Raw genomic sequence first — 15,473 nt, 5'->3', positions numbered from 1 at the left:
ATTTGTCAGTGAATCGGTTTAAATTTTGAGGAAAGCATCATTCATATTATCCTTGAAATAGCTCACACACACACACGTTCTCTCGATAGTTTAAACAATGAATGAACAATTAGTTGACAAATAACTGAGTAGTTTGTCTTTTATTCATTTTCTTCCATCCTTGAGCCCCTTCAGTATTGCATGTCACACGTGTACATTGTATGATCCCTGATCATATAATAAATGCCCAATATTTCCTGTTGACGTTTAGTGAACCGATTTGGCTCTTCATTTGCAATTTGTAGATTTTTATTCTGCATTTGGGTAATTACAATTCTATGGAATGTCAAGTAGATTTAGATTTGGACATCCTTGTCAAGCTTATATTACACTAAAAGTAGCAAGAGTACAATTATACAAACGATTGATAAAACTCGCTGTGGTTATAACTGTACAATGTACGCAATTTCAACCATAATAATGTGTCCGTTCTAATTCGAATCAACTAACGTAGTGGTAGTCAAAATGAAATCAGTCCTCAAAAAGCACAGCAGTTGAAACGTCTTGTCAATATTTAGAGCTACATGGAGAGACGTATAGCAAGAGTGTGAGCTCAGGGCGCTGCATGTGACGTACTACGTATGAATCAGTTCAGTTCAGTCATAATACAGTGATACAAGACTCATCGATCGGAATGCAATTTGCTCAGCAGCATGGGTTAAACCATTTTCACTTCTGAAGTCATACGGGTGAGAATTAGAACATGTAGCAAAAGCACACAGTGACAAAGGGCAATCTAACATATGTACACTGTTCTGTCTTTCTTCATCCTTGAGACAAAGTCCTGGCATCATTTTAGTGTGCATAAAGAAATAGTTGCCTTCATCCGACTATCATCATCCTCAGCAGGTTCTCGGTGGAAGATTCTCATCCCCACCCTTTGTTCAAAGTCATATGGGGATCATTGGTGATTTTGCAAGGGGAGCAGAGCTGTCTTGTTTCTAATTTATATCTCAATGTCCACAGGCCTGATGTCTCCAGTCTTATTCTCCTGCACCCAGAGCTCTCTGTCTTTGGCAGGATCCACGCACTGTAAAAGCTTGTCCACTGGCTCCATCGTCTGGACAAAAAGAAGCAGCAGACTAAGTAAGACTGTTGACCACACAAAATCTAGTCGATGGCTCCTTACACTTTGATTGAACATGTCCGTCTCGTGTCGTAATGTGGTGTACTGACACAAGTGCTGCCGGATCATTTCCACTCGCTCCAACTCCAACCGTTCCAATTCCTGAAGAAAAAATGTGTTATTTACATTCCCAAACAGTTGAAGTCCACACGCAAACTCACCAGACTGGTGGTGACCATCTCTTCAAACCATTTGGACTGGGACTGGTTGTATAGGTCCACACAACGCATCAGCTCGTCTCCTATAAACACAATTAAGATTTGACAGAAGCATATCAATCACTCTTTTGTTTCATTAGATCAAGCCAATTTTGTATAACTCAGAAAGACAAATCAAATATAAAATCCAGTTCATGTACTTATTTACGTATAGTGCATATACGTGAGATTATAAAAATGGGTGTCGATTGGGTGGATTCCATAAATTGAACCCGATGATAATAATACAGAAGGTGATTCCAATTAGAGGAAGTACGTAGAGTAAAACTTATGAGTGGCGAAATAGATGTTGGGAAAACCTGAGCTTACATAAAACGTTGCACAAGATAACGATAATGAGTCTTTGTTATGGGAGTCTTTGCTCCTCTTCCGTCACACTGGAGTTAGTGCAGTGCAGTGCAGTGCGGGCAAGCAGCAGCAGCAGCATCAACAACTGATGCCGTTTTTCTCCTCAGTTGCATAAGCCAGCGCCATCGAGGAGGGAGGGAAGGAGGGAGGGAGGGAAGGAAGGAAGACTGTGTTCTCTGTCTATTTGGATGGATGCTTTCACACTTGTTTGTGACAGCATGTGGTCGGTGCCTGGCCGACTCATGACATCACATGGCAGAGAGAGTGGACATCTGCTTTTTCATCCCAATAAGCTCACATTCTTCTTGAATGCAATGCTTTTCAAAATGCATCTTATGTGCAAAGTCATGTTAAGTTGGACGGACATTCTTTTTGTAAAGCTAGAAGACAGCCTCCATTTAATATACTCTATATAAAGTGGATGATATTCAGTAAACGCCTGCTGCCACTATGTCACCAGAAGGAGCAGGCAAAAATTCCTATTTGGTTGAAGCATCTGGTCTAGCTCATAAAATAAACACCTGGGTGTTACATTTGACCTCGCCCTCCCTCCCTCCCCAACTCTGACCTGCTTGAGTGGATTTCCTTCGGGCTTTCTTGATATCTTCCTCAGTCTTGGTATTGAGTTTGATCTCCAACTGCTGTGTTTTCAACTCCAGCTCCTTCTGTCTGTCAGCCAGAGTTTTACGGGCCTAAAGGGAAACATCGGTTGCAAACATCCAAATAATGAAAGCTGACATTTTGATACTTGGGCAGAACTGCAATGTGAAACTGCATCTACCTTTTCCACAGAAGCATAGCGAGCGACGAGCTGCTTCCGTAAATCTGCAATGTGATGGTCCAACCTCTTCATGTCCTTCTTAAAGTTCTCCCTGAAGCTCAGGAAAGGTTTCTCCACTTCACTCTGCAGCTGAACCACAATAGAGGTATGCTTTTTAGTAATAATAACAATTAATGGGATCAAATGCATGGCCATGTGCACAACATGCTAACTGGTTGTTGTTTTTTTGAAGCAAGCTAAAAAAAAATGATGAAGTAGAATCATGACAGGTGAAAGCATAACAAGTTTCAAGTAAACTTTAACAGTACAATTAGAAAAAAACTATTTCAATGTTACTCAGCTCTGAGCCAAATATTTAGTCTCAATGAGTCTTTTGTTTATAATCTGTCGAATTGCCTTACAGCATTTTTTTTTTTTTTTTTTTGCAATGTCGGACAGTGTTACCGTCAAAGTCAATAGACCCTGCGAGTTTATGTATAAACTGGAGCTAAACATTCGAGATGTCTGTTAAACTTTTTGGTCAATTGAAAATATATTGTAGGTTAGATCTGTATTTTATCTTTAATATCCACAACAGCTTGAATAGCTTGAAAAGTGCAAATACTTTTGAGGAGAACTTCAGGTGAACCTCGGCTTCATCAGCCAGGCTCTTCTTCAATTGGGCCCACGCCTTCCCAAGTGTCCTAAGAGAGAGACCGCACAGACTTTTATGTCGAAAAATGGGCAGAAAGTGTCGAGAAAAGGGAGGAGTGCCGTAGACGACGGTGAGTGCGCGCAGCTGCGGATGAGTCGAGGAGCCGGTGCAAAAGTTCACCAGCTACACCGCTAACCAGTAAATCTGGAGAGCTGGAGGTCCAAATGCACTTCAGCAGATAATTAGGATGTATGAGATATGTGCGCCGTTCCCGCATTATGGCTCAACTTCCAAATGATTGTGGTGTCTCAAAGATAAATGAGCATATTATGCAAAGATGTTGCACATCTTTTTGCAATGCTAAATATTTGTTATGACAGAAAGAAGGATTATTAATGATGGGGTGAGAGGTGGAAGACTTTAGGAAAGCAGCTTGTTTCAAAGTTTGCTCCTCAGTGGAAGACAAGTACACCCTAAGATTTTTAAAGCTCATAAAATAGAAGTGCCTTCCAATCTCTAAATCATAATACTCCAAAAGTCCAGTCGGGGAAAAAACAACATAAGAAAACCTGTCGAATTTTACATAGCAACAATATCCTGATTAGAAGTAATAAACAACTGGGGACCATTACCAAACAATTTGAAACACAGATAGGACAGAGAAAGTGGCTTGGAAACACCCTCAGGAAACATCACTTTATCACCACCAGGCGGGCCTTATCCTGGAATCCCGAAGGTCAAACGAAAGTCAGGAAGACCAAAAAACACCTGGTGGAGGTCAGTGGAGGTGGAAAAGATCACCTAGGACCAAAGCTGTAAAGCTACTGCCATGTAAAATAACAAACTCAAGTCCTCTGCTTGGACAGACGCATTGCAGGATTCGAAGGAATAAAATGTGGTCACATTCTTTGTGATCACATTTGTACCGCATAAAAAAAAAAGTGATGAAGGCTGGCGGTGCTGGGCTGCAAATAGCAAGCAACAAAACAGCGTTTGTCCTTCTTGACAACAGAGCTGGCCTTCGTGGGAGATAGAATGGAAGTATTGTGCAAGTGTGGGCTGACCCATTCAAGGTTCTATATTGAACAATTCCACACCACTTCAGCCTCCTTGTTTATCTTCAGTCTTATATGCATGATGTGAGCATTTTAGGAAGGAATATTTTTTTCTCCCTCTCTAATGGTTTCCATATTGCATTTTGACTGAAGTGGAAATGCTATCACACTGCTTTTTGGAAGTTTCACTTTATTTTGAACCAACTACTGAGAGGAGATTTGACTCACCCTTCTTCGTGGCTTGCTAGAGGTATCTGGGCAAGTTTGGAAAGGTTCTTGGCGTATTCCTCCTCTATTTTTATCCTGAGAGAGAAGTAAAGAGTTTCATTACCTGTTGTGCATTTGCACAGTGCAATTAATGACGACGCACTTCCTGTGTTGTGCAACACAGTGATGTAGCAGAAAACAAAAAAAAAGGGGAAACCACATGTGGGAACTGTGTGGTTTTCATGGTAACTTGAGAGTGAAACATTAAAAAAAAAAAAGAGGAATGAGACTCAAAAGACTGTGGGTACCTCTCTCGTACAAATTCGGCCATCTCTTTCTGCATTTGTTTCCCTTTCAGTTGTTTCTGCAATAAAACTTCAAACCCGCTGATGTAGCTGTTGGCCTGGGGATCTTTCTTATCAGCCTAAAAGGTCAACAAAACAAGCACACAAGAGACACTTTGAACAAACACTTAGCGGCAAACATGAGAATGTCACACCTCAGCGTCGTACTTCGTGGTTTGATCTGTGGCAAAGCAAGCAAACAGGTAGCGGAATAACATCAAAAGCAAACTCCTGGAAGTGGAGCAGGCACGGCCAAATTGAACGGGTGTCAAAAACAACGCTAACCGTGCCGTTGGAAGCGGAAAAAAATTGTAAACACTGCATGCAACGAGAAGACTTGGGAGTTACCATGGCAATTAGAGAGGAGCCTTATTATTATAATACAATGCAATCAAACAATCTTGTGGTGTTTATTCAAATCTAGGCTAAATACTGTTGCTTAGAAACTTCAAGACTTGGCTTCGAAACTTCAAACATACAACATATTACTTTTCTCCCTTAGCAATATACGTCACATAATAAAATTGAAAATGGTCAGTATTTGTCTTGGCTTTGCTGACTCCACTTTTCCTGTTTGCTCCCATCGAGGGATTTACAAGAAAATAAACTGTGTACAACAAGCACAGAATGAAATGAAGCAAGTGAATTTAGTATACGGTACTGTTCGGAAATGTTATGTAACTCGGATGCGTTTCAGCTTCAATTTGTAGACATAATAGACACATCACACGTGGTAGAGATTACACTGCAGGAGATCCACACAGAGGCTAGCAGAGATCGACGCAATCTATTATCCGGCCGGCCGGCCTCTCGGCGAGATTTCACTAAAGCCGACGCTGATTCTCAGCATGGATTGTCGTCAGGGTGAAAACATGAAAGGATACGCTTATATATATATGGCCACACGGGATGTTATTTAGTCAAACAATGGGAAGACGGGCAATGTAAACAGAGTTGAATGGATTGTTTCTGCTTGGGAGATGTAAAACAAATGCGGTTGGCTGATTTTATAGTGACAGTTTGGAATGTTGTCTGTTTATGGTGATTTTGCTTGAGACTTTTTTAGAACTCACCCAGAAGTAGTCACAGTAACTCCATTCGTTTGGTTTAAGCAGCTGTTGTTCTGTCATGGAGGCAGGCAAAGGGAAAGTCACACTATTAATCTGTCGGGAGGGACGGAGGGAGAGACAGCGAGAGACTTGATTAATGGCTCATTTAGACAAACACAACTTGGATAAAGTTGGGGCAATTTGGAAAATACAAATTAGGGCAAAAAAAGATGATAGCCTCTAGGCCAAGTGGCTAATCTGAATTTTGCATCTGGATTGAATCAATTCTTAAAATTGTATTGTGCCAAAATAAATTTCTTAAAATCTTATGGATCAAACACTCAGTTTGTGTAGCTCAAAACGTGTCAGTGGGATTGTATTCATTTATCCTGAAAAATAAATCTTCTAAACGGGCACAGAGGTCAAGTACTGTAAGTCATACTCGTGTTGTTTTAAACATATAGCTGTGAACATGATTTACATGATCAGGCGTGGAAAAATAATTGACACTTTCCCCCTTAAAGAGAACCACAGGGGTGTTTCCTCCAGCCAAAAGAAAATCCAAAGAATTCCTCAGATGGAACTGAAGCAACAAGCACTTGTCTGTGAGGGGATGGATGAAGTCAGATCCCATGACAACAAAGGTAATATTTCACTGCTGTGCTTGGTGGGAACCAACAGAAATGTCAAACGCCCCTGCAGTCATACAATTCTGAATTTGAACAAACTGTCAGACAGAAAGGTGCAGAACATTAGAGTTCAAACTAGGTCACGAGACTCCAGCTCGAGTACTAAATGAAACAAGCAACATACAGAATCAAGTTTGGCCTGTCATTCCATGATTGATTTTTTTCCATTGCTATCTTAATAGTAGAAATATATGTGTATATTGTTTAGTTGTTGACAGCGTGTTAGGTAAGACGGGCGTTTAGTGACGTAAACCCTTTGGGCTTTTACTAAGTGGACTGACCACATGGAGTCTGTTTGATGCACATGCGGTGTTTCAGAACCAAAGTCCTACTGATTTACTGCCGTGTCTGTTACATCAAAGGACCTTCTGACTCAGATTTGTAGCTTCAACCCAAGTCTTCAATACGTTTCTTTTTGTTTCCGTAAACTCGGATCTTGTTTGAACGAAAAGACGAGAAAGAAATTCCACTGATGTATAATGAATCTAAAAATGAGTCTTCCTGCTTTTTCATATTCTGAAAAATTGCTCACACAGGTGATGTACCACAGCTATAATGGTGGGTGGAAAGAAAGATCCCACCAGGAATATCAGCATTTTTTTTTTTTCCTTCAAACTGGAAATGTAGTCCCCGCTTGATAGTAAATGAGATCTTTGATGTCTACTGAAGGTAGTTGTTGGAAAGTGTTCCCACTCACCGTCACTGTGGTCTCCTTGTTCTGTCTCCTGGTGGGCGACGTTGGTCCCGGGCTCTGAGGAGAAAGGAAGGACGGTCCGTCAAAGCCAGCATCTTCCATGTCAGACATGACTACTCCACACTCTCATACAGTTGTTCTAGCGCCTTTCCTTTCCTTTCCAATGTGGAGCTCTTACTCTGCTCCTGCTGCTGTGTATGCATGATGTGAGGAAGTGTGTGTGTGTGTGCAGAGAAGTGAAGACAGTGCAGCACAGCTTTGTGTTTGAGTGTCCATGTGGGGTTTGTGTTCTCGCTCATAAATTCTACTTTGCAACAGCTGTTGCGAAAGCGCCAAATACAGTATTGGAAAAGAAGATGATTTCAAAGGCTGCAATCAAGTTTATTTCTTTCTAATGCTGATGCTTGAGTTGTACTTCATATTTTGTTGTGTTTAGGTGTGACGGGCAGGAAAGTAGTAAATATGACGGGACAAAGGAAAGAAAGAAAGTGGTGGGTGGATCTTCTGAAAGTGCTGCTGCTGTTGCTGCTCCCACATTGCCTTGTTAATTATGATCACAGGAACAGATAGTGGAGGCGGGATTAATCTACTTTTAATTGCTGTCAGCATCTCGGCCAGGAAAGGGATTTTTAATGTGGAAAAACATTACACGTCATTATCTTTAGCATCAAGCATAAGCTTCCGAGTTCATCTGTAATTATAGCCGAGTGCCGCGTACAAGAAGTTAGGAAAAGCCATTTTCGGAACTACTTTTCCTGACTTTGATATATAGTAGTGTGGTGTTTTACCTGTTGCTCAGTGCTGCCTTTCCGGATCATATTGCTGTGTGGAAGTTCCATGTGATGCAAGGGGCTCTCGTCTGAGTGAAACCCGTTCACTGCGGCGACAAGTCGATTCTTTTATAATTTGACAAGCATGACACGATGTATATGAATGACGTTTTTTTTTTTTTTCCAATGGAGCTGATAGATATAAATGAGAGCAACTTTCAGTGGTTGAGTTGGAAACATGTTCGAATCCTCCCAGGCTCTGTCTTTGTCAGACTTTAGGTGGATAGATAGACAGATAGAGCCAAAAGAGTGACAAAGGGGTCTTTAGTTCTGCAATTGAAGCTACAGATAAAATTAGTTCCAGGAAGTGTCTGTTTGGATGTGTGTGGTGTGAATGAAAGGATTCTTTGTGCCACTGTGGAATTTGAGGAGAATTTGTAGCCTGGGATTGCTAAAAGATGAGGAAGTTGCACTGATAAATGATTCCAAGCCATATAAAATAGCCAACCTGCAGGAAGGGAGCTCTTGTGGCGAAAGGATGATTTGGGAGTCCCTGGAACACTGGAGGGTCTCTCCCATGTTGTCTCTGATGAAAATACAACAAGAACACTTTTATAAAAATGGTTACATGGAGGTAACTGTTTAATGCTTCTTTAAAATAAATGTATAAAATAGAAAAACACTTTTTTTTTTTATCAAGCTCCCCAGAAGTACAATCATACATCCAGATTTTCCTGCACTTGGACTCATAAGTGCTCTTTGTTTTTCTGCACAGGTCCATTCTCACCACAGGATCCATCAAAATTAGCCTTCAGTGTCAGAATGCGAAAAGAAAAAAAGAAAACAAAAGGCGACGTGTAAAAAAAAGAACTCTTATTTAATTTGGGCCTTTTGGGTTGGCCCGGCTTCTATGGGGTGCTGTTGAACAGAGGAGGCAGTTGGGCCAAGCCCATCTCCTTAAATGACACGCATGGAGTGAAAAACTGGCAGCTAGCTGAAGGAGAAAAGGCCTGCTTTGCAATTTGATGAACCATGAGCAGAAAGCACAGCTCTCGGCTCAAATCCACAACAGGAATGGACAATTAAAACCAGGCGAAATGATTTCTAGTCATTTGGATGATTTTTTATGAAGCCTGCCAGCTTTATAAATGCCGCATCATCAGCAGTAAATCTCATCAACTTCCTCGTCACCGCAAGTCGAAAGCATCTAAATTGTGTATCACATGGCTCATTTCCTGCCAGCCTCTTTTGACACCAGAAAGGAGCCTTAATTATGCAGATTCAAAATAGAAACGAAAGCATGCAGCACATGAATAAGCTTTTTCTCTTTGCATGAATGAGTTAGGATATCAAAAAGTGGGCTAAAAAAGATGGCTTAGTGTCTCACCTCTGCGGTCTGACCACAACCTGTATATGTTGGTTCACACACACCCACACACTTCCTCCTACACATTGGGCAATTTTTCAGAATCACTTGGTTATTTTCCTTGGTGTTAGTCATGCGCATGTAATTTCCCACTGGTCAGACAGGGATGAGTGGAGACTCTCAAAAGACTGCTGGTAAGAACTGTAGCACCCAGCAACACAGGAAGGGAAAAACCTCCAAAACACAGAACAAGGACACACTGCCCTCGCCTACGCATGTAGTTCCGTTACTATGGCACCCAGACACACACACACACGCACGCACACAGGACAGTATCTGATCATGCTGCATATCGCAGCGTAATGAAAAGAGGCCAGAGAAAATAGCAGACATGCTATAAATGCTTATTGTTCACAAAGAATGTCATCAGATAAGAGTTGTGCATTTGAAAAGAAGTCCACACCTGCAGTGCAGTCTGGTCTCCTCAGTAAAAAGCTCTTATGAGAATAGATCATAATGTATTTTTACTTTAGTTGTAAATATAAGGCTGTGTGCGTGTGTGTGTAGAATGCTTACTGCACTCTTTAAACACGCCTCTTTGCAATGTTAACCCTCTGATGCCAGCTGAATTGAAATTTCCTTATGTAATTTAAAGTTTGTCTGCATATATCGCTATCTCATATGATATCATACATAATGGTGCTTTAAATTTTAGATGCAACTTGAATGGCGTACTTTTTTTTTTAATTTCATTTTGATAAAATGTTACATGATATGACACAGTTTTGACTTAAAATGTTAAATATTCCTGTATATAATAATATGAGTTCTCAGGATTCCAAAGTCTGGACTTTGTAAAACAATCATCACATTAAGCACCAAAGTTCATGTGAGTAAAACGAAAAGAGGATTAGGACGAGTGACTCCTCTCTGTTATGAGCCCTAGCTCGGCTAATTTTAGATTCAGTCCTGGCCACAATTTGACCGCTGGAAACATGATCAGACACAAACAAGATGGTAACAGCTTTGTGGGAAAGTGGTTATGCTCTGATGTCAAATCAAATCCACAGATGTGGTTACACATGTAGGATGTCCTCTTACGCCTCAAGCAACAATAAGCAGCATATTAAGATTTTTGCTTTTAAAGGGGTGGTTAACTGTGGTGGTTGATAATAGAATAGGTACGTATTTTCTAACCCCAGGCATTGCTTTCTGTGGTTGAACAATCTTTGTGGTTTCATCTGTTTTGCTCTGCTCTTTAGAAATGATACAAAACAAAAAAACAGTTGCTAGGGAAACTATCACTCATCAGCAACTGTGTTTTAATCTTTCCGTAAGCTGCGGTCAAGGCCAACATCCTCAATTGTCACACCACCAGTTTGCGTAATATTTTCTTGCTAGTCGTTTCGCTTTAACCAAGCAATACGTAACAATAAAGTGACCTAAAAGTGATTTGTAACACATTTTTATTGCATCCATGGCACATCAATTGCCCCACTAGCAATAATAATACACTTAGTGGGCTATGAATGAACCTGTTTTTATCCATCTTAGGTGGCGGCCATCACCATTTCTCAGGGCTCAGGTAACGAGCGACCAATCGTGGCTCAGCTCGCGAATGTCATATGATCAAACTCAGAAAACAGGTGAGCCTTCTTTATTTTTCTGATATATTCATACCATTGCTCATGGTGTTCACATAGTATCGCCGCCCTTGTGGAGACATGTAGCACTTCCAGTGAGGAGGCAGAGGCTCTTTCAGATCCTCCAGCGGAAGCTGACTTAACGATGCCGTTCTCTGTGAAAACAGAAGAAGGAATATAAATAAGCAGAAGGATTTAAGCAGCAATATTGTCCAGACAAATGTTATAGCCTCCCAGGAGATACAAAAATGTTATATGGTTTTAATTTCCTCATTCATTTTACAAGCAAGCAAGCAAGCAATGACATCAGAGCAAAGAGCGTCCTGCTGCTACATAATGTACAAACGAGCAAATCCGGCCATAGAACGCAAAGGACAAAAAGAAGGCAAACTGCATCCATCTGCAAATGGTTAGCAGGAATACAGAAGAGGAAGAAAGAGCCCATTGTAAAGATATTGTGCAGAGGGACTTGAAAAAGTGCAGAGATCATTGACAGTCCACTAAATGGCATTGCTCTCTCATGTCAAAAGATTATCAGCAACACTCGCCTCCAAAAGTATTAGGACAGTGAGGCCAAATGATTTATTCATGTTGACTGAAAACAGTTGGCTTTAAGGAAAATCCAAACATTTAATTTAATTTTATTGATGTATTTAAATGTATTCTGACATCCCACAAAACATGCTTGAGCATTCTCTATATTTCCTGCTTGTATCATTGATGTCACATGTTCAGTATTAGTGACTAAAGCCCAGGATTGTTCTTCTACAGCTTTCGGCCACAGATGGTGGCCATCCGGCGGTGGCTTGAACAGCATGGATTTTAGGCAGCAATTCCTGAAGGTTATTGACATCTGACTATGTGAAGATGTCTGTCTAATTTGCCTGGGGATTCCTTCCAGGATTGAACCAAACTCTGTGAGTCCAGCATATAAGAAAGACTTTAGTGGTGGCAGGTCGTGTCAAATCTTGGAGCATTCTTGTCCCAGCATATGCGACATTAAATAATGCACCATTCCAGATGGTTAAAGTTCTATAACGGAACAAAAGTGCCTTTGGCTCCACATTCACAGCATGCCAGAAAAGCCTGTGGCAAACGCACTCATCCTTCTGCACAGACTGAGAAGCAACCACAACAATCAGGACTGCTATGAGCAAGCAATGCAAGCTATTTGATTCTGCATTTCTTATCATTGTCATTTGAATTCGACTTTTGTGTTAAATGCAATGGTCGTCATCACAGGACAACTAATTAACTTAACTCAAATGTGTCCAAAGACATTCTAATGAAGACAAAAATCCATTCTCTAAGAAAAACCCACACAAAAGAATTAAACATTCAAACATGATGGTACTCTTCTTTGTCTTTCATCTAACGCCACAAAACCTCCTCAACATTGTTGCACGTAATGATGACGTGACCCAATTGACACTGGCGTAACCAGTTGACAAAAAACTCCAACCTTGAGCAACAACTAAACTTTTTCATTTCGTTTCTTTCTTTTCAGTGTTGACTCATCAGCAGGTTAGTAACGTCTGAGGACAGACTTTGCGCCATTGTCCTGAAGAGGTGAGTCACACTGTCCCAACTGTCATCATCTGTGTCACCGTCACTATTGGTCACATGGTTTTTGGTAAAAGACAGTCAGACCACCTGATCACTGGCTGTGTGGAGGAGGATGAATAAGCAAACTCAGCAGTCCAAATTGTCAATAGATCGGCTCATTGAATGAACAAGCCTCATGTTAGGTGACAGGTATGGATGCAAGAGTGCCATAAATAAATCAATTAAATTGTTGAGTAATAGTTTGCCGTTTAAAAAAGACTTCAAGAGCATTGCTTGTAATTTACATTGACTTGAGTTGTCCCATGTGTATTCCAGAGGCTGTTCTTTTCAAATAACATTATCACAATGTGAAAAGAAAAAAAAAAGAAATGCACACGTCAGCTGAAAAAAAACATGACGGCCGATACAAAACAAGCCAACACTCTCCTCGCACAAACTCCCACACAGTCCCTCAAGGGAGTCATAACTCCATCATCACCACCGCCATAAGCAGGCCCTGTACTGTAAGCACTCTTTGGAGCACACACAGAGTTCCCAACTCCTTTGGGATCGCTCAGCAAGAGTCAAGACCTCATGAAAAATCCAGCCAGGGAGAAATTTCTCACACATACACTGAGCCACTAAGCTGCCTGACAAATGTACCCGAGATAGAACAGGAACGAGCGAAGGATAATGAGTGTTTGGAAGGGGGGAAGAACAACAAGGCTTTCCGATACTATCTTTACTTGGATTTATGCATTAGGGAAATGTGGGAGACTTGAGAAACTGGAGGAGACATTGACACTGTTCAGTGCATGCACATATGCGCACACTAACTGCTGCCATTGTCTGCTTAAGGTCTTGTGTGCGTGCATGCGTGCGTGCATGTAGGCAAGTCCTTACAATGACCATTTTGTTACCACCCATTTCCCTAATTTACAATATGGAAATAATCCAAGAACAGAATAACCATAATCATTCCATGAAAGTCGAAGAAAATATTGGGACACTTTGCCGTTAGGCTAGTTACTATTGACATTGAAGCAACAGGATAGTAAATCATAATAAGAGTAAAATAGTAGTAATGAGCAATTGTTAGGAGGATATTATTTAGGATATATTTCATTTGCATCATGAGGAATGAAATAGTAAAGCTAGCTAGGCCAAATGAAAATCACTATAATTACTCTGAGCTAATGTTTTTTTTTTTTTTTTTTCCAAAACACAACTCAAAATAGAAACAGTGACATGCTTCCAGTATACAAAAAAAAATGTTCATTTCACCTCAAAAACCTCAAATTGGTAGCTAAAATTTCTCACAATTTAAAGCTTTCGGACTGTTACCACAACACAAAAGGCTTTTTTTCTCCAGTTAGTAGCAACTACGTGCTGGGAAGATGCAAAGCAAATTGTCCCGAGGTACTCACTGACAGTTTTACCACAAGATATGTGAAAACCTTAAATGTGTTCTTTAGTTTGAGGCCAAGTTGGAAAGAGGATGTGTCACAGCCAAACATTTCACCACCTCGTTTCTATTTACTGTATGTATTTGTGTGATGATTTTGGATGTGACGTTAGCACTGAGGACTTTTTTTTTTTATGCAACTAGCTCACTGCTCACAAGTTTGGGCACACCTACTCATGACAATGTTTAAAATCTTGGTGCAGTCATAAAGTAACAAAATGTCAACTCCAAACTTCAACCATCTGCATGATAAGAGCCAATCTTTCCCTTTGCCAAGAGTTAATTTTAAGTTAGTTTCCGTTCAATGAACAAAAGCTGCGTGAGTCATTCAAAGGTGAAACTTTATTCAAACATCACAAATATCCAACCACAGTTTCAGTCAAAGATACTGTGAAAGCACGGAGAGTTCACAATGATTTTATAATAATGAACCAATTCATCAATACATTTATTTAAAAAATGGCAAATTCTGATATTATAGATAATTTTCGGATGGATGGATGGGCGGATGCATGCATGGATGGATGGAGCTTAAAAGTGATTTTTCTTCCTTAATCTAATCATAAAACGGTTGTGAGTGCATGGCATGCTGTAGTGGTGCTGTGATTGTTTGCACAGCTTCCACAATATTTTTATTTTTGTTGCTCACTCGTATTGGCCCAAACTCCACAACTACATCGTGAGTTAATTTCAGGGTACACTTTCAAGAATGTAGGCGCCCACATTTCAAGTGAGGAGCTGACCATGAGGAACGAGAGCAGCCAGTGCATTCACGCGCACTCAGAGGAGACCTGAGAATTTGAATGGAATGCGAATGGAATGAGGAAGTGTGCGTACGTGCGGGCGGGCGAGCGGCCACTCAGCAAGATGCCAGTCCCTGGAAGAAGTTTCACCCAATTTGATCAACACAGCACGGGGAACCTAGTCATTCATGCATGTGTCACTTCATGCTGACTTTTTCTTTTAGTGGCTGCCATTTGTTAAACGAGTCGACCTAATTGAAATGATTTTGAATTTTTATTTGTGCAATATTTTACAATTGTGTTGCAAGTTTAGATGTTGAGTATAATTAAAATATATATATCTTACCTCCAGCACCTGGACATAACTTGAAGGAAACCATCCTCGGGTTCCATCTTTCTCTCCTTCCCACCAGCCTCCAGGCAGAGACTGAAGCACCATGATCATCTCCCCGGCATCGAAGCTCAGTCCCTGCTGGTGCTGATCTCCACTGAACGGGTACAAAGTTTTGCAGTATGATCCAGACATCGCCCGGAAAAGCAAAAGTTTTCAGACACAAGCTGCCTGATGCCAAAGTTGTCGGCAAAGGTCCGCACCTCGGAAGAATGACAGTTTGTTGTGAAACTTGTTAAAAGTAGATGAACAGGTTGCAGGGTGGTCACGCTCAGTACACCCCGCACCGCACCGCACCGCGCCGCGCTGCTCTGCTGCGCGATGCTTACTTGCCTGAGCGCTCCGTTTCAGGCCACAAAGCTTAAA

General features: G+C 40.9%; 1 protein-coding gene and 1 long non-coding RNA gene across 3 annotated transcripts; one reads left to right on the top strand and one right to left on the bottom strand.

Moving 5' to 3' along the window:
- Positions 1 to 125: 125 nt before the first annotated feature.
- On the bottom strand, positions 126 to 15,469 carry LOC125991605 (growth arrest-specific protein 7). Of its 2 annotated transcripts, XM_049759678.1 has the most exons (15): positions 15,311 to 15,469; positions 15,063 to 15,204; positions 11,001 to 11,118; positions 8,463 to 8,540; positions 7,973 to 8,061; positions 7,188 to 7,241; positions 5,826 to 5,915; positions 4,717 to 4,832; positions 4,430 to 4,504; positions 3,117 to 3,195; positions 2,513 to 2,641; positions 2,300 to 2,423; positions 1,327 to 1,406; positions 1,169 to 1,267; positions 126 to 1,099 (listed from the first exon to the last, which is right to left on the bottom strand). In XM_049759678.1, exons 2-15 carry the CDS (start codon positions 15,159 to 15,161, stop codon positions 986 to 988), a joined length of 1,344 nt encoding a protein of 447 aa, XP_049615635.1. In that variant the 5' UTR covers positions 15,162 to 15,204; positions 15,311 to 15,469; the 3' UTR covers positions 126 to 985. The 2 variants fall into 2 exon arrangements, with proteins under 2 accessions (XP_049615635.1, XP_049615634.1); XM_049759677.2 differs by having other exon boundaries at positions 15,063 to 15,454.
- Positions 5,910 to 13,722, top strand: LOC125991611 (uncharacterized). The gene is made up of 4 exons (XR_007489400.1): positions 5,910 to 6,445; positions 10,875 to 10,966; positions 11,735 to 11,880; positions 12,471 to 13,722. It is a non-coding gene; the product is annotated as an uncharacterized lncRNA (long non-coding RNA).
- Positions 15,470 to 15,473: the final 4 nt, after the last annotated feature.

This window comes from Syngnathus scovelli, chromosome 21, assembly GCF_024217435.2.
Source record: "Syngnathus scovelli strain Florida chromosome 21, RoL_Ssco_1.2, whole genome shotgun sequence".
Classification (NCBI taxonomy): domain Eukaryota; kingdom Metazoa; phylum Chordata; class Actinopteri; order Syngnathiformes; family Syngnathidae; genus Syngnathus; species Syngnathus scovelli.
This window is presented reverse-complemented; position numbering and strand designations above follow the sequence as displayed.

Coding starts and splice junctions, on each gene's coding strand:
- LOC125991605 (XM_049759677.2), bottom strand. CDS start 15,242: ATGTCTGGATCATACTGCAAAACTTTGTACCCGTTCAGTGGAGATCAG. Junction 1,407..2,299: donor AAGGAAATCCACTCAAGCAG/GTCAGAGTTGGG, acceptor TTGTGTTTATAG/GAGACGAGCTGATGCGTTGT. Junction 1,100..1,168: donor CGGACATGTTCAATCAAAGT/GTAAGGAGCCAT, acceptor CTTTTTGTCCAG/ACGATGGAGCCAGTGGACAA.